We start from the raw sequence: 25543 nt of genomic DNA on the forward strand, positions 1-25543 counted from the left end.
TTATTTGAGGAATTGGAAATAACAGCGATACTGGGGAGAAATGACCATGTAATATTGAAGTTCTTGATTTTAAAGGGAAGATAAAGCGGAGTGTAATTAAAAAGATAACTTGCTCATACAGATTTTAATAAACTTAGAGCAATGAAACTAGGACAAATTAATGGGGAAAATCAAGATAGGTGTGAGTTGCTTAAAAAAATACTAAAATTATAAAAAAGGAAAGCATAAACAAGGCCAGGAAGGTATGAACATAAAAAGGGCTAAGTACAGGTAGTGAAAAGGGGCTAGATCAGAAAACAAGGGTACAAATAGGAAATTCTAACTTTATAGTTGGGGTCAGGAATGATAAAACTCAGAATGAATTGGTGAAAGATGGCAAGAAAAATAAAGAGGGCTCATTTTAATATGTTCCAAATGAAAGGAAAAGAAAAGAATCAGTATATCAAATTGCTCAATGAAGACAATACTCAGTTTTGACTCAGTCCTGTTTCACCAGGCAACTGTGAAGACCAGAACCAAGGGGCAGGATTGATAGTTGAGATTGACAGAAACATGGTCATGGATAGAATATTGTTTACTCTGAGTTTTTGTCTCAGATGAATTACACTCAAGAGTATTAGGGAACTTGATGATAGTCTGGCCAAACTCTAATGAATTATTTTTGAGAAATCTTGCAGAGTGAGTGAAGTAAGTGAAGAAATAACAAATGTCCCTGTTTTGCTTTGTTTTTTAAGGGGAGAAGAAGAAAGTCCTAGGAACCTCAGAACAGTCAGTCTGATATTAATACCTAGGGAGATTCTAGAGCAGAGAATAATGTGATTGATCTATAAGCACCTGGAAAAGATTATCTGGTGATTATCCAGAAATCATTATGGATTTATCAAAAACAAATTTTGACAGAGTGATCTTATTCTAGTTTCTGATTGGGTAAATTCTGGTGGATAGAACATGGGAATGCCATATAGAAAATACATCTTATTTCATCTTCAGCAAAACTTTTAGTGAAGTAACCACTGAATTTTGATAAACTATGGGCTGGACAGCATAATAGTTAAGTGGATATGTGCTGGCTCAAACTATATTCATCAATGGTTCCTCAACAAAGGTGAATGAATAGGATGTCCCAGGTTTGTTCCTGGGCCCTGTAGTCCTCAACACTTTTATTAATGATTTGGATGGGAAAGTGAAGAGAAAGTTTATCAAATTTGCAGGTAACACTTGTGATAGCTAATACCCTAAGAGACAGAAATAGCATTCAAAAGGATCTTGGTAAGAAATAAATTGTATAAGAAAAGGTTCAAAATGCTATATTCAAGGAACCATTAAGAAAAGTTTTGTTTCTAAATCATAGGAAGTGATAGTTTCCCACTGTTCTGCGTTGGCCAGACCAAGTCCCAAGTAGTTTGTTTAGTTCTGGGTACCTGATTTTAAGAAGGATTCATAGAAATTTCAGCAGATTCAGAAAAGGGCAGTGAGGGTGATCAGAGGAGAAATTAAGATTTAGGAAGAGAAATTGAAGCATCTGGGCATGCTTAGTCTTTCTAAGACTGAAGGGAGATAAAGTATTGCCTTTCAAATACCTGAAAGGATGCCACGCAGAAGGTACGTGGTCTTTTCGTTATCAGGACATGTATAATGGAGTTAAGTTACAGGAAGGCAGAATCTAACTGAAAGTTAGGGGGGGAAAATCTCCTATCAGTTATAGTAGCTTAATCATGGAACTAGTTACCTAGTGAGGTGGTAGGCTGCTTTTTGGAGTCAGAAGCTAGACAGTTATCTCTCTCTCTTCCCCCCTTCCTTTTCTGTAGTCATTTATTTTGTTTCTTGATGTTTTAAAATAAATTTTAAAAAATGTTTAACCCGCCATCCATTGCTTTAATTTGGATTCCTGAACCGAGTGGGGGGTTAGTCAGAAAACATATTCAAATTATTCAGATATTTGATTTTGGGAGGGAAGAACATGATTAATTCCCATATTAATCCAAGGTGAGAATAGGAGAGCTTGTCCACATCTGTGAATCCGAAAGTCAGGGTTTTTTTTAGAAAAATTAATGCAAATAATCACATGTAAGAAAATTACGAAAACAGTGGCTGTAACTTGGAGTTACTTTGACATTTTCTTAGCTGATAATGTAAATATAATCTATTTACATTAGAGATTGCATATATAATCTATCAGCTATTTGTGTTATCAGGAGTATGGATTAAAATATACTGTAAATAATGATCCATGTTGCTACCTAAACATGCCTATATTTAAATTTTCCACAACTAGGTCAGATGCAATGCTACTGTTGTTTTATTTCTTTAATGGTCCAGCAAATAAAATGCTGAGAGCTATGAATTTTAAACATCAATCATCTTGACTATACTAAACCTATTTTATTCTTCTTCATAGACTGTCATAGACTTCTGAAGCCATCTGTTATTTTTGTTCTTTATGAAATATAGATTTTTCAGGAAACAAAATAACACCTGGCATCAGCTGTGTCCAGTGTAATATCCTGAATTTTGGGTCGATTAATCCTTAATGTACCATAGATAATGGCTTCTCTCAGTTTACAAAGCCGTCTTATCATTTAGTCTGTATCGTTTCAAATAGCCACAAGATGGAGAGCAAAGTTAGTAGTTTTTACAAAATACAAACTGTTTTTACGGTACCAACAATATAATTAGGGATGAAATTTTAGAGAATTTATTAACTCAGTTATTTTACATACCAATGAGATTGAAAGGAAAATGATTAACTTTAGTGTATATATTATTAAGAAGCAGATATTTGCTTGGCTATTAATGGGAAAGCATACCTTTAAGGTGGTGGGATCAGAGGTGGATAATTCTAAATTTAGCAGTACCCATGGGTAGAAAGCTAGGTATGTATGTATGTATGTATGTATGTATGTATGTATGTATGTATATACGTACACATACATAGCATTTTTTATCCTCTACTGTTGAAGTTTGCATCACTGTTGATTTTTTTAAAGCTTCTCAGAACTCAAGACATAGAAAAATGGATAAGGAGACAGTTCCATGCATAAGGGATAGCTCAGTTCTGCATGGGACAACTGTAACACATGTTATAGTTTATAACACACTTTATTGAAAGGTGATCCTTCTCCTCACTTTAGACCCTAGATCAATGTTTCTCAACCTTGGCAACTTGGAGATATGTGGACTTCAATTCCCAGAATTTCCCAGCCAGCTTGTTGGCTGAGGGATTCTGGGAGTTGAAGTCCATGCATCTTCAAGTTGCTAAGATTGAGAAACACTCACCTAGATGTATCTACCAGGGTCTGAAGAGAGCAATAGCCTCTTCCACTTGTACTTCTGTGTCTCTTCTTCCTACTATGCTAGTTAGGGAAATAACAACCTTCTTTGTGTTTCTAAGTTACATTCATACATTTTCCAATGTGCTTGTACTAGACAAGCTGTCCCTTGGGCTTCTAAGCCACATATATCTCCCTCCTGTAAATTTTTCAATGTGGTCCCAAATGTTTTTCAAGGAAAGTTACTAAATTAACAGGGAAAAATCAACGGTATTTATTTAAACTAATTTCATTTTCAAATATATTTATATCTGTCATAGCTTTGTCCCTTTCATTATTTTGGCTTCCCTCAACTCATCTGAGTATGGCTACCATCATGACATTCAAATCCAGATGTGGATTTAGGCTCCCAGAGGTTATACTCTGACATAATCTGTCTATATGAGCAACTCTGCCATCTAACCAAAATGTTCTGAATTGGGATCTCATTAGATTACAGATTATTGTACCTAGGATGACTTTCCTACATGTAAAATAGCCTTGCTGCATGCATGGTAGGATAAGTGAAATGGGCTATGGATCTCTGCGGTATTAAGAAGTGAGCAAATTATTTAATGTTGTGAAACATCATACTCACAGGCCCCACAAAATTGCTGGCATCTATTTTCTAAGAAGTTTGGACTCTTAAAAGCTCTGCAAACACTTATCCTTTGTCTCTCAAGAAGCGCAGGGCATTGCTTGCTTAGGATTCAGCAGTTTTTTGCATTTTAATTAGAAATCACTGCTTTTATTTTATTTGTTTGCCTTTAGGCAGTCGCTGCCCCAAAGACATGTTGTGTATTTTGCACATACTATCAAGAGAATAAAAATACACTGAAGAGTAGGGTTAGGAAAGTATAAGCAATATATGTTTTGTCACTGTAACGAGGCATTATAAACAGGCAGAGAACAAGTTCTTAACGCCAGCATTTTAAAATGTAGATTGGACTGAGTTGTTTCTTTCGTGTGTACCTTCAAAGTTTTTAAAACAGTAAACTCCTCTGATTTATCTGTTGTTTTCTGTAGTTGTGGAGAAATTAGTGTGACTATAAAAGAAAACAGTACACTAACATCAGTATTACTTTCCACTGATGGAACCTTTAAAACTAGAGCTAGCTATAGCTATATTTTTTTAAAAAAAAAATGCATTTCTTTTATTTTTAAAAATTGTTTTTCATCTCTTCTAACTCTTTAGGAGTGGGAAAGTATGGGGGAGGCATGGGTGATCCTCCAGGGGAAGGACAAGAAGCAGGGGAAACAAATATAGTGTGCATTTTACTTGCAAGAACTTTGATCCCATTGATCTCTGGATTCAGAGACCTGGCACTTAAAAAAAAAAAAAGTTTGCTTCCTCCTCCTTCTTCTGCTACCTTCTGCAAAGTCTAGAATGACAACTTTTGACAGATGGCTAAACTTGATAGTATAGCCATCCATCAAAACGTGTCTTCTTCCCATCACCATCCCTAGTCTCCTTCCCATCAGAATTCCTGATTCTCTCCCACATTAAGGAAAGATTCCCATATGAACTCACAATAATTATAGCATGATCAGCTTTGAATTTCTGTAATTGGATTTTCGTCCATATGCTAGGCAGTTGGAAAGTGAAAGAGGGCCTTTTCAGTTATGGCATACCTACCCAGATATGTTCATCTTGGCACCTACTCTATTTAATTTTAGGCAGCATGTCAATATTATCCATCTTTTCTGAGAATATAGTAAATAACATGGATTTTTAGTGGCAATTTTCTGCACCGATTTATCAGACTGTATTTTACTGCAATGTTAATGTTGTTCTTACCATCTGTTTCTATGGTTAGAAGCTGCCTTTAATGGAAAGGTGAAATTACTGTGAATGAATATTTGTCTTTCTGGCAGCCTCTGATGCTGTTGATCAAATGATTTTGGTAACACAGATGTGAATTCAGAAAACTAAAGTGCTCTGAAGTTTTCCTTAAGCACATCAAAAACCAGAAAGATCTGAAAACTAGAGATGGACAATCATTTCATGATTCACCCAAAATATTGACTGTGGAGACTTAGGTTCAATTTACCCTCTCTTTAGCTGGAGAGAACAGTTTAATGTTAGATGTGGATTGGTAAGAACCAGTCTCTAACATTCCTTTTTTTCTCCCAGCCTTGAAGCATTCATGGTAATCCTAGCTCTGAATACACAGTAAATTGCCTCTCAGAGTTGTGAGCAAAAAAGAAGTATGTAAAATGCCTCGGCCTCCTTAGAAGAAGGGCAGGATATAAATAATGACAATAAATAAATATATAAATATGATTTTATTGTTTATTATTATTCATTTTTAAAAAAAAAATTGGCTGCCCAACTCTAGTTATAATGATGAAAGTAGTATTGGATTAAAATTCTCCATTTTTATCTAGCCAAGGTGTTAAAAGAATAAAAGGAAACTACATTTCAATGCCTAATCTGTAAATTTAAGATATCATACCTGTCACCTGACACAGTTTGGCCAGAGACAGCTGTGACTTTGAAATCACCCTGCCTGAAAACCCTTTGGATGAGAACAAGAGTGGGCATGCCTCATCAGTCATTATCATCTCATCTTCCTTCTTGGAATCTTCTCCCAGGTTGCACAAGAACTGCAGACAACAACCATTCCTCTTACACTAGTGGAGAGAATCTGGAATTATGATCTGGAATTATGACAAACTGAATAATATATCCTGCATGCCATTGCCAGCCCCCTCATCATAGCCTGGAAGGATGGACACTAAACCATCCACCCCAAAGTGTCTGGTGCACCAGAGGCCAAAGATTACATAGGGTACATTTGTGAGTGCTTCTCAGTTAGCTCACCCATCCCTTCCTTAAGAGTGACAAGAATTAGTACTGCCACATAATGGACTGAGTTATCAGGGAAGAGCATGGCAATGGCCAGCATAGCTCCAAAACCACTGGCCACAGGGTTAGAAGGCCCCTTGGAGGGTTGTGGTGGTTTAAGAGATCCTAGAGGAGTAAAATCAAGGGTCTTTCTCTTGAATGCAGCATTTTGTTTTCAGAATCTGCTTAATTGCTGAAAACAAATGTAGAACTGTTATGTAGAACAGTATTTTCTTTCCAAAAACTGCTTATTTTATTCTAGGACTAAACAAAAATCTTATAAAATAAAAACTCCCTTGAATCAAGTTCAGCTCTGGGGTACATCCATGTAGGATGGAAAAAAAGGGCTTGTGCTTTAAGAATGATCTTATCTTCAATGAGTGGATTCCTTAAAGCAGTGGCACATTTCAGGCTCATGTGCAAACCTGAAAAGGTTGAGTTTCATTAATGAACAGCAGAGAGATGCTGTGCTTGATCTCACGAAAGGTCCAGAATGCTTCTTCCAAATAATATTTGAAACATAAATCACATGAAGTATCCATAGTGGTGTCATAGAAAATGAAAAAAATAAATAAATAAGCATTGCAGTGTTGCAACACAAGCTCCATCCCTTTGGCGTGTGCATTGCAGCATCACATGCATGTATGGAAGGAATGGAACTTGTGACACAAGGCTGTAATATTCATTTCATCATTCTGATTAAACCATTGGATTCTGTGAGTGTCTATGACGCACAGCCCTATATAAACATTTTTTAAATAAATGAAAAATGCGGGAAATTAATGAAAAAAAATTAAGCACTCAATGAATTCATGTAGTTTACATCAGAGTTGCATAATTTTTCATTTTTATTTGCAGGTCCAGAAATTGGTTTCAAGCTTTTCTATCTTTGGCTCAGGAAAGACAGTTTAACAGTGTGATTCCCACCATAAAAGGGAAGATTCTTTAAAGCTCAGGTTTCCTGCTGAAATTTAAATTGAGAAACAAAGAAGCCAATAGGCCCCAATTAGGCTAATTTATTGTAGTGTAAAACAATGAAGAGAATCTAATAATTAAACATGAAAGCAGACGTTGGCAGCAATCAAAAACAGATCAAGGCATGTACACATGATTTCTCCAAACAATAGGTGATGCACATTTTAGTGGTACAGTAGGTGATATACAGTTTACTCTGGGGGCAAATTACCTTCTCACTTAATTAAAATAGAGTAATGATGGCATAATATATTACTTGTTAAAAATTGTATGCTTAATCATTAACACAGAACCTAGTTGAACAATATTTCTTATAATGTATCCTAAGCAAGTACCAATAGGTTTTTTAAACATCTTTTAGAGGTTTTTAATGATTTTTAAATGGATATTTAAAAGATGAGCAGATAAATAAATGTAAAGTAAATATTAAAGGTAACAGAATTTCATTTATAATGGACTTCATCATATTCTATTGTAGACATATTCCCCATAAGATGAGGTACAATTTAAGAAACACAGTTTTGTTTTAAAAAGGAGAAGGCCAAACTGATAGCAAGGTACAAATGCAAGCTTAACATTACTTTAAGTGTTTAACGTATTTAATTACATATGCTAAAAATGTTTAAAGATTATTTTCAATTTCTAAGATGTGATCCTTGACTTTTCTTCAGGTGATTTCTATACAGATATGTGCGTTGCTAATTATATTTTTCTTCCCATTTCTCTTACAGCTGCCACCCAACAAAAACAAAAACCAACAAACCAACAATAACAAAACAACAACAACAAAACCCCCAGCACTTCACATCTCGTCAATAACCGAGTTCTATTTTCCAAAGAATGGCACTTGCAAAGGAGATATCTGCAATTCAAATTCCGGGGCACTGCTGAACCCACACAAAAGTGTACAAAAAGAGAAAAGGAATAGTAATACATTTGAACATGGAGGAGCCTATGACAGATAAAGAGATGGGAGAACAATCCAGAAGTGACAGAATGCTAGGAAGCACCTCAGTGAGAACAAATGAAATGTGAAGTTTGGCCGTAGCAGCACATTTTAAGAGGATTTGCTGTCGTTGCATTCTTTACATCATAATAAACAGAACTACAAATAAATTGTAGATCTATGATGTGAAAGTAAAGCTCAACTCCTTATTACTATCTTTAAATGTTCACATCTTCAGCACAAAGACTGAGCAATTAGAGAGCTCCTAGAATAGAGAATCCTTCCCCAAACCATCTCTCCACTTCAATTCTTATTTAGGCAGCCTCAAAAAATTGTGTATCCCATTTGTCCTTTAAACCAAACAAACAAAGAAACAAACAAACAAACAAAAAATGGCATTCAGTTGAATGAACATGTAATCCTTATATCATATGAAGCCAATAAAAGTTGTGGTCTTAGCCACTTACCACTTGTACGTTCAGCTATAATTAGAATATACCATAATCCCTCAGAAATAGTGGGGAGCTTAAGTTAATAATGACTAGGAGCTCAATTATTTCAATAGGTCTATTTATTGAATATTTATTGGATTTATTTATATATATTGGATCTGCAAAGCTTCCTAATCATGACACAACTTGAGACAGTGTACAAAGAAGACCTACTTTTAAGTATGTCTAAATCTGGCCCAATCCATTATATTTTACTCCACCCTTCATCCAAAAAGCCAAAAAGAAAAACAAAAGTAATTCATCATTATAGCCTCTATAATCCTTGCCACAACCTTAAATTAAATTAGGCTGAGAGCTGGTGATAGCAAAGTGTGATGGAGGACTTGGATGAGGAGGTTCAAGGTCATGGGGAGAAGCATCTCCTCATCCCACAGCCTGAGCATGTGAAAGCAAAGAGGATGAGATTGGCACCACCCTAAGGAATTCGTAGTGTTTAGTTGCAGGCTTTGGGAGTTAGAGTTAGTCTGGAGAGATTCTGTCTAGCAGGTGTAAGCTAATAAAGTAACTGAGCAATTCCATAACCGTCCCGTGGAGTTTCTTGGGCTGAACCTGACACAAAGTCACTCAATGAATTCTATATTACAGAAGAAGGAAGATTTACTCAAGGTAAATTGGTTGGTCTTTGAGGTGCCACAATATTGCTTATTATTATCTTTGTTTGTTTGTTTTGTTTCAAAAGACTAGCCTGGCTACCCTACAAAAACAAATGATAAGGAAAATTAAGATGATGAAGAGATACTAGCAATGCTCCTTGGTTTACAAATGGTAATGCAAGCTGGCCTGGGGGCTCAAAGAATTTTTCACTGCTGAGCCATGCAAATTTTAAGGGCTTTTTTTTTTAGGTAAACCTTTTTCAAGCCTGTGTTTATGAGCTTAAGTAGAACCACAGAAAGCAGGCAATAGTATTGGAAAGGATTAGCCATATTTACCAAGGTAGATAGCCTTGGGATTTTTGGTGATTTATTGCCAATTCTAATTTGGAAACAGTAGCTCCAGTCAAAGAAGGAAACAATCAAACAGACAAAAAAGCAGGCAAAAACTACAACACAACTAAATAAATTCTGCAGTGAAATATTTTTCATTCAGGCTGCACAATCTTTTCAGTTCTGTTTCCTCAACTTATTAAAATACAATTTCCACCCACTGGCTTGCCTGAACTTTTACTGCTGTTACTCGTTTCTTCTTGGCAAAGACAAGGCCGCTAGGAATATTCTCACCCTTAGATTAAAAACAGGATTCATGTTTGGCTGACAGTTACCTCATTTATAATGATCCAGTGACAGTCAAAAGCAACCAAATTGGCTTCCACAACCTGAAATAGAAAACAAACCAGCCATCAGTCATCTCATTTATACAAAAGCCAATGATTGTTAAATAGATGCTTCCCACGAAGGACAGCAGGGGCTCAGGAGTGGGGATGGGGGCAGGAGGCACAGCAGAGGCATTAAAACAAAATAAAATAACTAGGAAACCCCATATCTGAAAAGACTCACTTTGCCCATTCTGTGGAAATAGAAAGGCTCTTTGTGCAAGCACGGTCCCATAGCATTTGGATTACTGTTTGGTGTGTTAATTAAACTGTGGGATTAGAGAACTATGAAGGTCTTTTCCATCTATCCATCTATCCATCCATGAAAAGTCCATATGATTTAAGCGTTAATCTTTAATGATAAGTTGAAAAACACTGAGATATTCAAGATGCATGATTTTTAAAAGCTGATTTTCCACTGTAGCTGCAGTGGAAGCGTTCTGACTATGTTTGGTTAATAAATGCGCTCCCTTGAATTGAGCTTAGGGAAAACTCTTTCTCTGTCACTGGAGCAATATGAGGTAGAAGGGGAAGTGACAATTCTTTAAATAACTACAGATTATATGTAGCCCAGGGTTGACCTGTGGAGTCCTTGGGGTTCTCTGAGCTTGGTTGTTTTCTTGCAGACATTTCATTACCCGTCTAGATAACATCCTCAATGCTAGCATGGATAACGAAATGTCCGCAAGAAAACAACCAAGCTCAGAAAACCCCAAGGACTCCACATAACAACAGATTCTCAGGAGTGAATTAGCAATAGAGACACTCCATTTTTGTGTGGGGGAATCATAATACTACCCCTGTAATTTCAGCAGTAACAATTGCACTAGCATCATGAATCCAGCTGGCAGATATCTATTAGTTTTTCCTAAACCCAGGACACCTCATTTCAGAACACTGTGCAAAGAAAAGAGCAGCTATCATGACACAAGTGAACCAATGATGATTGAGGATATTAAGAGAAAATCCTGCAAAGTAGCCTTCTTTTTCTAGGTCATAAAGTGAGAATAAGTGGTGGTGTTGGTGGTTTAAAAGAATGCTTAAAAGATTTCTGAGAAATGTAAGTTTAGTTCTACTTATAACGTCATCGACCTATTCACCAAACCTCCTGAAAAACATGAAATTGGCATTCAGTAGTGAATAGATAATAGCAAATGCTTCATATAAGATGGGTTACATTATCAAAAACATCTTTAAATATGAATCATATCCCAAGCATTTAATTCTAATATGAACATTTGTTAAAGTCTATCCATAAATTCTCCAAAGGATATTTTAGCAGCATTCAGTCCAGCAAAGTATATGTCCTAATTGGTAACCTTCTCATGGTCATCAGAGCAGAAAGATATGTAGATGTTACATTATGTCATGTCCCATGCACAGAGTTTTCATGACTTCCATAACCACCCTGGAGGGGATTTCTCTATTTTTACAGAATGTGTATCCTATGTGGTGTTTTCAGATGAAACTGGTCTTGTGGTGCCTCCTAGTAGTCAGGGTAACTTCACATGCCAGGGGCATATTGTAAGCTGAATAGGCAGGGTGAATACTTTGGTCAAATTTAGGTTGGAGGGAGGGATGCTTTAAGCCAACAGTGGCTAATGTCTGAATGATCAGGGTCTACAGTTCAGCCCCCTGGTCTTTCAAAACCATCCAGTGACATCCACTGATACAGTGATGTGCCTGAAAGGGGTACAAGCAAACATATTGACTCAAGATAGGGATGGAAGCATGAGGGCTATGAAGAAAAATGCTCCCAATTTTAACCTTAATTCACCTCCTCTGAAAAACAGCCTGAAACTGCTTTTTTGACAACTTTAAGATATGTGGACTTCAACTCCCAGAATTCCCCATTGGCCTAATCCAGTTGCCCAGGTTGAGAAACACTAGTTTAGGCCAATGTTGGACTGTTTCTCAGGGGACTGGGAGGGTTTGAGGTTAAGGATGACAGTGAAAGCCTTCTCTTCTGCTCCACTGCCACCCTTAAACCATCAAAAACCCTTTAAAAAAGAAAATAGCCATTTTGGGTCCAGACTTCTTGCTTCTATTCCCAACCCTTATTTTTTCATAAAGAGCAAACAACCACAATACCAAAAAAAAAAAAAAAAAAATGTACACCACCAACATTTTGGATATTTTGTGCTGAATTTCAATGGTTTGATCTTGAGAAGCTGGAGTCAATGTGAGTTCACTAGATCTGTGTAGCCCTTGACCCTGCTTCAAGGTCCCCATTTTGCACTTTTAAATCCTCTCACTGGGAAAATTGGGGATTTCTGGGGCAACAAGGGGAAGGCTAATTTTAAACTGGGTGAATTGTCCCCCTTGTCCTATTTTTTCTTTTCTTTACAAAGGAGCAAAATTTGCATGGGCGAAATGTGGTGTAACTGTATTCTCATTGTAAAATCCTACTTGCAATAGCATGTGGCTACCCTAGTTTTAATGAAATGTAAAGGGCTGTTCAGATTAAGAAAAATGAACAGCTAGAGAGGCTAGATAGTGGTGGAATGATGTGTAACAGAAACAAGAAGTAACCAAGCATCCGTAGCACACGAATCCCCGTTTCTTAAACAGACTTAAACTTTTCAGTAGTAAAACAAACTCAAAACCATGACGAATACAGAGCCACAAGTATCATGCGACTAGCTCGGAACCACAGAGCAGCCACTTTGGCAAGGAGGAGTTGAAACCTAAATCAATCAGTTAAGTAATCCACACACTTTATTCCCACCTCCCTCTGACTAAAACTTATTTGAACATGAATTCCACTCTTGTTTCCTTCCTCCTCTTCATTATAATCATTTGACAAAAGCAAGGGTTTCCATTCTTCAGCTGTTGTGAAAAACAAATTTACGTATTTATCATCATATTAAAACTGTATTTTTTTAGTTCAAAAGCAGCGCTAACACAGGCCAGATCCAATTAGTTGTCAAGAATGGCTCCTTCCCAATCTTGCAGTTTACTTCACTCAGTGATCGCCTGAGAAGGAAGAGACGGAATGGGATAACACTAATCAGAGAACGGGAGGCTGGAGAACCAGGGAATATTCTTCATTGCTAAACTCATACATTGCTTGTATGAAGGCTTGGAAAGATGAAGTGAATAAACCAGATTCCTGATGAGCTATATATTTTTTAAAAAAATCTATTATTAAGAGGTAAAAATAGTAATAGCTCAGAACAAAACAGCTGCACTATGCACTAGAAGTGTGAAATAACTTCAGGAGTAATAAAACAGATGCTCCCTTGTCACTCTAACACATTGGTTGTTTCTGAGAGAAAGTAAGGGATCAGCCTAATATAAAACAGCAGGAATACCAGGATTAGCATTTAGATAGATTGATCTAAATCATCTCAGTAATTTAGGCAACCAATCTGTCAGGGGGTTGGATATTATTGAGCACAAATGTTGTTGTTAAGATCTTGACCATGACGTGGGGAAAAAATTCTATTCTTAGCTCTGGGAGCTCACTAGGTGATTTTGGGCCAGTCACTTTCTCTCAGCCCCCTTACCCATAAAACTGTTGTTTGGGAAGATTTGGAGGAGGGAATGCTATGTATGCTACCTTAAGTTCTTGAAGAAAAGGCTAAATGTAAATCTATTAAATAAAGGATAAACTTATATTCTGTAGGTCGGTTGTAGGGATCTGAAACTGAGAAATTCTATATAGTGCAATCCTACATATGTCTATACATAAGTTCCACTGAGTTTAATAGGATAACAAGCAATTGTGTTTAGGGTTCCTAGCCCCAAAAAGTAATGAGTCATGGTTTCCTTAATTGTGGTATACTAAAGAAAAAATGTATTAGTAAAATTATACTTAGTAACATTAATAACATTAATTTCAATAAAATTGTGCTAAATCATGAAACCATGGCTGAGTTGACACAGTACACCAGATACAACCACATAATAGTATAATGGATAAAGTCAGATGTCATATTCATGTCATCCTTCCTCCTGTTACATGAAGTACTTTGGGGGGCTTCTCATTTTATAATTCATTCTTTTCTGATAATCCAAGCATAATGCATTTTCCATGGCATATTATTCTCAAACAATATTCTCAAACTATACTACCTTTAAAGGTGATAGACTGTTTCAATAAATGAGCAAGAACTTTACCTTTTAGCTAAGTGGCTGAATCTATTATGCCACACTGCCTCATCATCTGTGGCACATACAGTAACCAAACTTATGTCACTATCTTTCCTAGATTCCATCAATTGATGCATGTGAAATTACCATCAGCGTTATTTATGGAGAGTGTAGTTCCAGGAGTGTGGTTCTAATAGGGAACTTGTGTAATCTTTCTCAGAGTAGGACTATCACATGTGACCTATAAAAATCTGGATGACTATTAAATGGCAGCATCTCTTTGTTGCCATCAATTGATCCTTTTATAGTTCATTCACTCTCACATTTCACCTCCTACATATAGTGTTGCATAGTAGAAAGACTGTGGATGAACTTATACATTGGCCTGACTGCAAAATTGATATACACACTGAAGATCATGAAGTAGTTGGGTAGTCCTACCCGATGAAAGATCTAGTTAATCCAGGAATGCAGAATATCTGTCAATTGTAAACCAAGTTTAACACATTGAAGACTGCACTTCTAAAGTAGATTGGGAAGAACCTAAAGGGAGTGGGCCTTTTTAAATTTCTGATTTTATTTTATGTTCACATTTATTTTCATATTTGTTATACTAGAGCAGTGTTGTCCAAACTTGGCCACTTTAAGATGAGTGGACTTCAACTCCCAGAATTCCCCAGCCAGCCATGCTGGCTGGGGAATTCTGGGAGTTGAAGTCCACTCATCTTAAAGTGGCCAAGTTTGGACAACATTGTACTAGAGTATTTATGTACTTTTATTTTTAACTGTTTTATAACTTGTCATTTTTTAACATTCTAAATTCTAAAAAATCCTTTTAAAACAATTAAATGTGCATATTTTTTCATCTGTAGAGGGCACTATGGTACTGAAACTTTCGCAGCAACATGCCACCCCCTGCTGATGGGAAAAAAAACAATTTATTCATTTTGCTATTATTATTTTCAGGGACCGAAGAAGTCACTGATTTTTCCATTAGTTCCAGGTAAAATAACACTGCAGCTATTGCATGGGGAAATTGAGGGGATTTGGGAAGCCTGGCAGGTAGGCTGCAAAGTGAAAAACTGAGAAACCAGGTTCACCTTAGGGTTCGGGGTAAGATGGAAGATGGGAAGAATAGATGAGGAAATTAATGTTGGGCATAGGAAGGACTGAGTGCCGGCAGATGGAGATTGTAGGAGGTGTTGCGGGGGGGAGGCAAAAGAAATGGTAGATGATGTGTGGAGCAGGAGGTCTGAGCTGTCAGGAAAATGGCCATGGGGGAATCTTCTGAATGTGCATGATCTATGTTTTATTGTTTTATTGTTTTCCTGCTTTTAATACTGTAAGCCATCCAGAGTTTTGTGGAGTTCTTTCAGCCTCTAAACCAGTGTTGTCCAAACTTGGCCACCTTAAGATGAGTGGACTTCAACTCCCAGAATTCCCCAGCCAGCTATGACTCATCTTAAAGTGGCCAAGTTTGGACAACACTGCTCTAAACTGTACAAAGGAATAAATCAGTGTGGAAACCCCAAGGGCTGCATAAGGGGGTGGAGTGGGGAGGGGAGATGGTTGCAGCTATGTCAGAGGGGCAAGATTTTGGAACAGAGGTGTTCCTAGACTCCATTGGTTGCTGCCAGCACCACCGCCACCCATGCTACGATGGAAACAGATTCAGAAGCTAGCAAAATCTCTGAAAACCATGGCATTGTGGTGATGGATTGCTGTCACTGCTGACAGCGTTTTATTGCAGTTAAACACGAAGCTTCTCTATGTGTTTTTATTTCAGACTGCTGATTCTGGAGGATGAGGCAATGGGGGATGCTTGGGTTTTTATAGAACAAAATAGTGTTGGATAGCAGCTGTGAATGACAACCTTAAGAGCCATGGTGGGGAACCCGTAGTCTGCCAGATACTGTTGAAGTGTAGCCCCAGCATCATTCCTCATTACCACACTGGCCAGTGCTGCTGAGAGTTGTGGTTCAACAATATTTACAAGGCTATAAATACTCTAATCTAGACCTAAAAGTGGGTTCACTTGTTGCACTAATCCATAATGGGATCTGTTTGATTTCAGCTTAGTGCAATATATCAACCTGGGCGTTATATGGTTGTCGTTGTCGTTTTAACTATAATATATGAGTTCGGGTGACATATAACAAACCAGTTATATATGATATGTACCCAGGCAACATCTGATTGATAGGATCGTTGGTGCAAAAGCTGTTCAGTGGAGAAGCAGGAAAAGTAGTAGGTTCTACATGCTGGCAAAATCATTTAAGGCAGTGCTATTAGGAAGATCGAGGATCTATGTGGCAAAGCCAAGTGCCTCACAATTCTGGCTTTGTGAAGGTTAACAATTTCCTCCAGTGACAAGCAGCAGGCAATGCAGCACAAAGGAGGTTTACTACAATGCCATCCCCATTGCATTTTCATAAGGCTATGCAAGGCAAGGAGAGCAACAACGACAAGGTTTATAAATATATAGCACAAAGAAATCCTTTCCATAGTGGGAATATATGGCATCCAGCAGTTTTATGACCTGCACCTCAGACGTCTGTGCATGCTTGGAATTCATCTGTCTCTATTGCTGGTTTTGTGATGGCAAGGAGAGCCCTGCTCTCATTAAAAGGAGGGACAGATTGGAAATTTCCATATGAGACAGAAAGCCTACAATGATGTTGTTTATTCAACTCACATCATGAGCTGAAAAAGAGAAGAAATACGGAGCTCAACTATAGAATACATTCCTGATGAAGGCTGGAGACGCATGTAAAACCTGCATTCTAAACCACAGGCTCCTATCCTGCAGTAGATTAGAAGTATGTCAGTCCAAGAAGTAGTGATTTTTTTGACTGAATACACCAGACTGGCATTGTTGTATTGTGAAGATATGAGTGCCATTTGGCCAATGAGCACAAAAGTGGATAGAGAAAAAAACAGATTATTATCTTTCTTACGGTAGGCTCACTGGGGAGATTTTGCAGAGCACAGGAAAAGCCTGTCAAGAAGACAAGGGATGAAAGAAGAAAAGCCATCTGTCACTGGCAGAAACTCCAGAACTTCTGAATATTTGGAAGCGTCTAACAATTTATCAGTGTTTTCTTCTGTCATTCTTTTCAAGCCTTCCAACAGGCTAAATGGAAGACAATTTGAGGCAAACAATCTGGCAATGCTGCCACTTACAAGGTTCTCTCATTTGTAACAAATAAATAAGCCAAGTAACAATTCTCCAATTATTTGAAATGAAGACCTCTCAGTTTAGCAGAACAAAGCAATCCCCCCAAAATGGTACAATTTGCTGTCATTCCCAATAGTTCTCTCTCTCTCTCTCTCTCCCTCTTATTTTCTCTGGGATGTGTCAAGATTAAGAAATGTGATACAGGGTCTATGACAAAGCCTGAAGCACAAGTAGCCTTGGGGGGGGGGGGGCAGCAAAGGGCACAGGGGGCCAAAATGTAAAGATGGTAGTTGCAACCACATGAGTGAAGCCTTGCATTGATTGCATGGTTGTGGTCACCAACTTGATTGATTGATTGATTGATTTTCCTCTAATGAAGGTCCTGGCCTGAGGGCAATATTATGCAATTTCTGTTGGCTCAAGGACCACTCCATGTTCTAGAAGGCATAAAGCATCTGTTTTACCCCTTAACCTGAATAATAGATTTTTAAAAAAGACTGTTATTTCTTAATTCCATTCAGTCTTGGGGTGATTCTTAAAGCAACAACAGGGATGCTGACAGGCCACATGTGTGATCCTGCCCTATGGAATATATGGAAAAACACATTTCACTTTCAATGCCATTTGGACAACACAGAAACACTTCACAGAGCTTTTGCAAATTGTGCCTGTAAAATTCTTTTGCCATCTTACTTGGGAGACTGATTGCTAACCTCAGGCTGAAAGGAACATCTCCTACAGTGATAGAATCTGTCCTTTTGGCCCAGGTGCCATTGAAACATTGGTGCTCATCCTGCTTTATTGTAGCATTTATACATATAAGTGTGACAGCATATTTTGCCTCTGACTAAGAATAATGCTGGATGCCCAGATGACTTGTTTGTTAGATAAAAGACCCAGACTCCACATTCCAGGTTGAAAATTTTTGCAGCTCTGCCTATTAAACTTGTTCCAAATGTATGGCTAAGTAGAATATGGTGGCATTTTTATGCCAGATATTCAAGCCTCCTGCTTATAATGTGCGTATCTCATGGGTACTTGCCTGAGATCAAAAGTGCAATTGGTTTCTCCACCACAATATGGTGCATATTACTTTCACCATATTATTGTATTCTAGTTTTCAACTCTAAGTAACCCCCTTGAGTATGAATTCATAACAGTGTGGAATCATAAGAAAGAGTATGGTGCAGTGTTATATATGCAGGAGAAATGCCATAGTTCAACTTAGCTCTACATTCTCCATTCTAGACTCAAATTTATTTATTTATTTATTTATTTATTTATTTATTTATTTGATTTGTCCCTGCCCATCCCCCCAAATGGGGGACTCTGGGCAGCTCACAACATATTAAAACAATAAATAAATATACAATTAAATTTTATAACAAGACACGTTTACAAAAATAAAAGAAAAAGAAATCCAGGAGGTGGATGGTAGCAACACCAGGCCTCTAGGGGGCTAGCCAACTCCACATCTGATGACCTCCCTCCCCACTCCAGGCCAGATGGCAGAGCCAGATATCTGAAGACTGAAATCCTTAGTTACCTTTTCAAGACTATTACTTTCAACTCTGTCTTCCTGATTTCCAGCTTTACACTTTATAAAACCCTGGGAAGTTATGTTCCACTTCTAATTCTTTTACTCATTCAAGTCTGTAGATTTATTCTTGAGTCAGTATTACTCTGTTGCCTCTGACCACCCTAAGGTGGTACTACAATACAGTCTTACATCATTCATTTATCTGCTTACTTTCTTATTTATTTACTTATGCCAAAAAATGAGGAAGAGGAAGAAGAGGAGGAAGGTCAAAGGCATATACAAGTGACATTTAACAGTCATTAAAAATAGAATAATACACAGTAAAATAAAAGAAGATAAAAACACCTGAAGTTATTCAACACCCAAGCAAGGTATTTAAATTCTTGGGAATCTATTTTCAATCCTCCACTGCATGGAGGTATCAGTCTCATGGCTTCTCATTCTGCCATTTAAAATATTGGGAAAAACTAATATTTTGGAGTGGGCAACTGGTTCAGTCCATCTTGATTACTAGACTTGCTCATCATGGAAAAATGGTGCAACTGAAGTCTTATCCTAGTGTGGACTTTCAGCTGAATCTCTGATCAGGCTTGGCCCTGAAAAAGCCTTAATAAGGGCCACTTTTTAAAAAATCCCTTGATTTGGTTGGGCAGAGAAACATATTTAAAGTTTTGAACTATTGCAATAAAGACCTCACTTACATGTCTTCTTTTACATCTTTATTATATCTTCCTTCCTTCCTTCCTTCCTTCCTTCCTTCCTTCCTTCCTTCCTTCCTTCCTTCCTTCCTTCCTTCCTTCCTTCCTTCCTTCCTTCCTTCCTTCCTTCCTATTTTTCACAGAAGACCTTTCCTCTATCAAAGCTTACTGTCATACCCTCTAGGTGGTAGAGGGAAACTATAGTGCTGACCCCCAATCTCTGAACATTTACGTCCATTCCCAGAGGAAGCTACTGAAATAGTTGCCCACGTACTGCTGAAGTGACAGTTGGCAATCTGAGTTAAAAACTCCCTTCTTTACAGCTAAATTCTGTTGTATTGCAATTGCCATCAGAAAGTACTGGGCTTGAATTTGTGATGTAAAAGAAAAATGTTTCTTCTACATCACAATCAGCTGAGCTTGTGATTCTGGAGTAAAATACAACTATCATCATTGTGGAATCCAACTACAATACCACTTCTTTTGCAAATACCAGCTAAGCAGCAAGTTTGGAATAGGTGAGTTTCTGAAATGCCATGCTAATCTTTTGCCATGCAACAATAGTGAACCTCCAGATCTTACCCTGACATACCATGAAAACTGATACTCTTCACAGCAGTGTGTGACATAATCCAAAACCATAAAAAGCATAAGATCGCATCACATAATTTACAGTGTTAGAATTTGCTGGGCAGAAACAAAACTATCAGGAGAGCATCCTCATTTTGTATTTACTGGAGTGGGAAAACTCTGCATAAACCTTCATTTTATGCCTGTTTGCTCACATACACAAGTCAGCCTTTCAACAGAAAGAATACTGAAAATTTTGATCCCAAACCAGTTGGAAATGTCACCAATGCTAGTATTGTCACAAGCTCAGTGGGCTAGTTCTTGTCAGCGTTCTTGCTTCTATTTATCTGCATCTACTTTCTCCCTAAATAAAGAAAAGTTGCCAGAACTGAGATTCACACACCAATTCAGTGATCAGTCCAGCTCAAATGAAAAAAGAGGAGTCTAGCAGTATTACCCCTCTGTAGCAAGCAATTTCCCTTCCTTGCCTATTAACATGAGGGGAAAGTTGAATCTACATTTTGGCCTCCAGAAGGCCAATGGAAAGGAACTGTAGGGAATGCACACACCAACAGACAAGCAGAGGCTGCCTTAGCCGATTTGATAGCAAGAAAGAAACAGAAGAAAAAAAGTGAGAGAAAATTGCATAGTCTGTGGCAAAGTTAAGGACTGGGAGAAATTCATTCAGTCCCCTGAAGGCCTTGTTCCTGGATACTCAGTGAGAGTCTTGCCCTTTTTCTTTTCCCAGTTGCTGTTTTATGAAACTGTTGCCATGTGATTTGATTATCTATATCATAGCTTCCTGCCTGGGTCCAAAGCAGGTCCCCATCCTATGTCTTTGCTTCTAGCCCCTGAGCTTCTCAAGGGAGAAATCAGCCACAGATTTATAAAGCACGTTCTTGCATGCTAGAAACGGATGCTCCTAAAGCTATTGCTGTGCTCACAAACCTACTGTCGCTACAGGCAATATATTGTATGCTTTCCTGCATGTGCCATTAGGAAACAGAGATTAATACAACTTCCCAGTTGCATTACTGGGAAGCAGCATTAAGCTTTGTTTCCTAATGGCACGCGCTAGGAAGCATACACAAACACACAGAAAGAGAGACACAGCAAATGTGAGCGTGTAAGATATAGCAGTGTAATTAACGAAACCAATGCAATGCAAAACATATTTTGTATTGTCGAAGGCTTTCATGGCCGGCATACGATGGCTGGTGTGGGTCTTCCGGGCTGTGTGGCCGTGTTCTTGAAGTTTTGTTTCCTAACGTTTCGCCAGCACCTGTGACCGGCATCTTCAGAGTGCAGGAGCACAGACAGGAGCAGTTCTCTCTGTGCCCAGGGTGATGTGGCCCTTTTTGTGGGTATTTATAGAGATCTGAGGGGGGGGGGGAAGGGGGGGATTGGGGGTGTGTGGGTAGGGTTGGGTACTGAGTGGCTGCTTGTTTTGGTGTCAGCATCTGTGTGTATCTTCCTGGGGATTAGGCAGGGTTTTTTCCTCTATTGAATTGTTAACGAAGGGCTGCTGGGGGTGATTAGCAAGTTCATTGTGTGAACTGTTCACATGTCCTGGTGGTTGAGCTGAGTTCGTTGACCTTTTGCAGGCTGTATTTTTCAGGATTGGTAGCCAGGTTTTATTGATTTTTAGACTCTCCTCTTTTTTATTGAAACTGTGCTGGTGTTTGTGAATCTCAATGGCTTCCCAGTATAGCCTGGTATAGTGGCTGTTGGTGTTGTCCAGTATCTCTGTGTTTTCAAATAGGATTTTGTGTCCAGTGTGCTTGAGAGCATGTTCAGCTACTGCAGATTTTTCTGGTTGCTGTAGTCTAGTTGCTGCTGCACTCCCCCCTTCCCCCCTCCTCAGATCTCTATAAATACCCACAAAAAGGGTCATATCACCCTGGGCACAGAGAGAACTGCTCCTGTCTGTGCTCCTGCACTCTGAAGATGCCGGTCACAGGTGCTGGCGAACCGTTAGGAAACAAAACTTCAAGACCACGGCCACACAGCCCGGAAGACCCACACCAGCCAAAACATATTTTGCTTTCTTGAAAAGAAGGATGCTTCTGACTTGTCGATAATGATTTACTTATTTTTTTGCTGTTTCTTTTTAACTTATTTCCATTTCTCCTTGGTCTGGTTTTTTTTTTTTGCCTAAATGCAGAACCTTATATTTCTCGCAGCTGAACAATATTTTGTTGGCTAGGGCCTAATATTCAAATCTATCAAGATCCTTTTGAATCTTGAACTTGTCTTCTGCTAGCAATCCCCACCACCAGCTTTGTGTCATCTACAAATTTCATGAACTTCCTTTCTATTCCGTCATGTTGAAGAGTAATGGCCCAGGATAGAACCCTGAAGTACCCCAAGGCTTCCATTTGAAGTTATGGCAGCACTGAAAAGAATGACTTATGACTGGTTCTTGCACTTACGACCATCTCAGCTTCTCTGCGGTCAAAATTCAGGCACTTGGCAACCAGCATATATTTACAACGGTTGCAGGATCCCGGGGTCACGTGATCACCTTTTGTGACCTTCCCAGGGGGCTTCCGACAAGCAAAGTCAATGGGAGAAGTCAGATTCATTTAAAAACCACATGATTCGCTTAACGACTATGGCAAAAATGGTTGTAAAATCGAGCGCAACTCACTTAATGATTGCATCACTTAGCAATGGTAATTCCAGTCCCAATTGTGGTCGTAAGTTGAGGACTTACCTATATTGTTCACCCAGACACTTTTCATCCTTGGTATTGTACATTTCCATACTGATGTAGTCATTCTTTACATATAATGTGTCTCTTCCTCCCCTTTTGTTGGGTCTGTTTCTTTTGAATAAATTATATTCTTCCAATACTGTATTTCAGTCATGAGATCCATTCCACCAAGTTTCAGTGATAACTACAATATCATATTTGCCATCATTTACTATGATTTCAAGTTATTCCTGTTTGTTGCCCATATTCTGTGCATTGGTATACAGATATCTAAGCTTTTTAGTAGTGGCCTTTTAAAGTTTCCCTGCTGTTTTCTTGAGTACCCCTTCCTTTTTACCTCTTCCTTTCTTGTTGTAAGGTTTACTGCCTTTGATCTTATGTTTTGGGTGTGGGTCTAGGTAATGATTTCCCTCTCCCTACAGATTTAAAGCCCTCCAGATGACTTTAGCAACAATTTTAGCAATCCTTGTGAGATGTATAGTAGCCCATCTCTTGCCAGAAGCCCTTCCTGTAGTTAGTGAAGACCATGGTCAAGGAATCAAAAATTTTCTTAATGATATTTTCCACAGAGCCAGAGGTTCACCTTCAGAATCCTCTGCTCCTTCCTTTGGCCATGACCATCAATTGGAATTTTGGTGAAAACACCTGTACTTCAAAGTCTTCTGCATCCCTACCTAGCTTCTCTTAGTCTTTAGTAATTCTTCTCAGCCTCTTTCTGGCAACTAGTGGTGGCTCAGGTTTTTGCAGCCAAGAACTTGCAACCTTAGTCCACTACAAGGTTCCTACTTCATGCTATAGCATAGTTGTAGCTAACTGTCATCCTATTTGAGTTAGTGTCTGCAAGCAGTGTTCAATACCAACAGGAATGATGGAATTTAAGTGTTGCAAATTTTAGTATAAACTACAGTTAATCACTGCAGATAGTAATTTAGATATACTCTACACTGGTTTTTACAGTTTTCTAAATGTTACAAAATGAATTTTGGAAGTTTGAACACATGAAAATATGATGCAAAGTATGTCTATAAATGTATACTTTGAGGAAAATTATATTTTGAAATGCATAATTTGAGGCAATACAAAGTTAAAACACATATTTAAAAAGTAGATTTTGATGTAAGGGGATGTGTGTGTATATGTGCATGCATTTCAGAAGTAACTATGTAATCTATCATTTGTTGATATAAAGACTACAATGGACAGATTATTTATTTATATATATATAAAATTACATCCATCGTCACATGGAAGAACCCATGCTTCCCCCCCCCCCCCCAAAATCAACTGAAAATATTGTGATTCTCCCAACTATACTGTCACTTAGTGTAGAGGGCAAGGAAGATGACCAGATCAACAAGATAATATTTGGAAGTAGCTCAGGAAGATGCCTCCCCAATTCACTGAATTATAAAGAGGAGGAGGAAGTATAGCATACTCAGACTTGTAAGATTCTGCTATTATAGCCAATTTCAATAAAAGTAGTTTTAGCCTTTCTGTGGAGTTGGTTTCCTGGTCTGGGTTACCTATTGGGGTTCTTCTCACTGCTGTTAAAAGAAGGAGAATTTAAAACATGAAGGCACAGTACTATAGGATGAATAGTTCCTGATATCACAGCAAGAAGAGATGGTGAGAGCAAGCAATTAATGTAATGATTTAGTAGCTGTGCTATAAATCATGAAGCCATAGCTGGGAGCTAATTTTTTTAGGAGCCAACCAAAATAACACAAAAGAGTGTCCAATTTTGAGTTACCTGGAACTCTTTATGAAGCCAAAACTTACAAAAAAACTGGGGGATGTGGAAAAAGCAGAAAAAAGTCCAAACATGAGACCAGATAAGGCCAATTGTAGTCTTCATTCAAAGTTACTCTTAGAATGGAAGCTTTTGTCTGGATACAGAGTTAGTGTTTGATGTTGTTTGTATTAGATTACACTCAATCTTCAGAGACAATGAAAAAGATTAACCCCACCCCAAACCATGAAAACATAAAGATAATTCCTTTGCACATAGCTGTGTTGATTTAGCAGAAAGGAGAAATAAAGTAACACTTGCAGTCTTTATGTCGCCAATCCTTTAGTAGCACCCTTTCTAGTAAATCCATAGGTGTCTATATTTCAGTTATTCTGTTGTATTAGCTCACACGCATCACTAGTCTTTTTACGCTTGTATTCCAATGAACTCCCAACTTACTGTATGGTCAATAACTCAGATATCTTCTGAGGAGTGAAAAGTACTGATTAAGGGGGAAGTGAGCATGGCACTAGTTGTATTAACTGTCCAAGTCATGTCTGAATTTCACAGAGCACCACAATTTTGACAAAACTTCAGCTATTAGCATCCATGGGGTGTGTGGAGATTTTTCTAGCAGGAACTCAACTGTTCACTGCTCACTTAAATCTTGCTAAAACTGAAAAGACGTCCATGTAGTCCCCCCACCCCCACCCCCATTTCCATTCTTTGGTATGGAGCCATTTTACATTACTTCATCCTTTCTCATTCTCAGAACAAACACTAAAAGCAGTACTAGGAAGAAAATGATTCTGATTCACCAAGAAAAACAGTTGTACACAGGTTATATAACCCAATTCCTGCATGATATTTTAGTTTCTCATCAGCTTATAATGACATTTCAGACTTTATTCAACACATCTGTAGGCAAATTATATAAAGCACGCAATTGTTTTTTGGAAGTGAATATAGCAACACAGTTCTGCAATCACAGGATTAAGTCAGTAGCTCTCTAGAATACTTGAACCTAAGCCTTTATGGCACAGTTTTAAAGGTACTAGCTGAAGGATGAGTGCAAAGCACTATATTATTAAGATAACGTTACAAGGTTAAATGTACTCA

At 38.1% G+C, this 25543-nt stretch overlaps 1 protein-coding gene across 1 annotated transcript in view; it reads right to left on the reverse strand.

Moving 5' to 3' along the window:
• Positions 1–25543, reverse strand: part of GRID2 (glutamate ionotropic receptor delta type subunit 2) — a 490302-nt gene that overhangs the window by 312018 nt on the left and 152741 nt on the right. Inside the window, exon 4 of the mRNA XM_088133270.1 lies at positions 9848–9901. Coding sequence (XP_087989396.1) covers positions 9848–9901 — 54 coding nt within the window. The remainder of the gene's footprint in view (positions 1–9847; positions 9902–25543) is intronic.

Source organism: Python bivittatus, unplaced genomic scaffold, assembly GCF_059951505.1.
Source record: "Python bivittatus isolate LINGU-HERP-01145 unplaced genomic scaffold, Pbiv_v1 ctg000070_np1212, whole genome shotgun sequence".
Taxonomy (NCBI): domain Eukaryota; kingdom Metazoa; phylum Chordata; class Lepidosauria; order Squamata; family Pythonidae; genus Python; species Python bivittatus.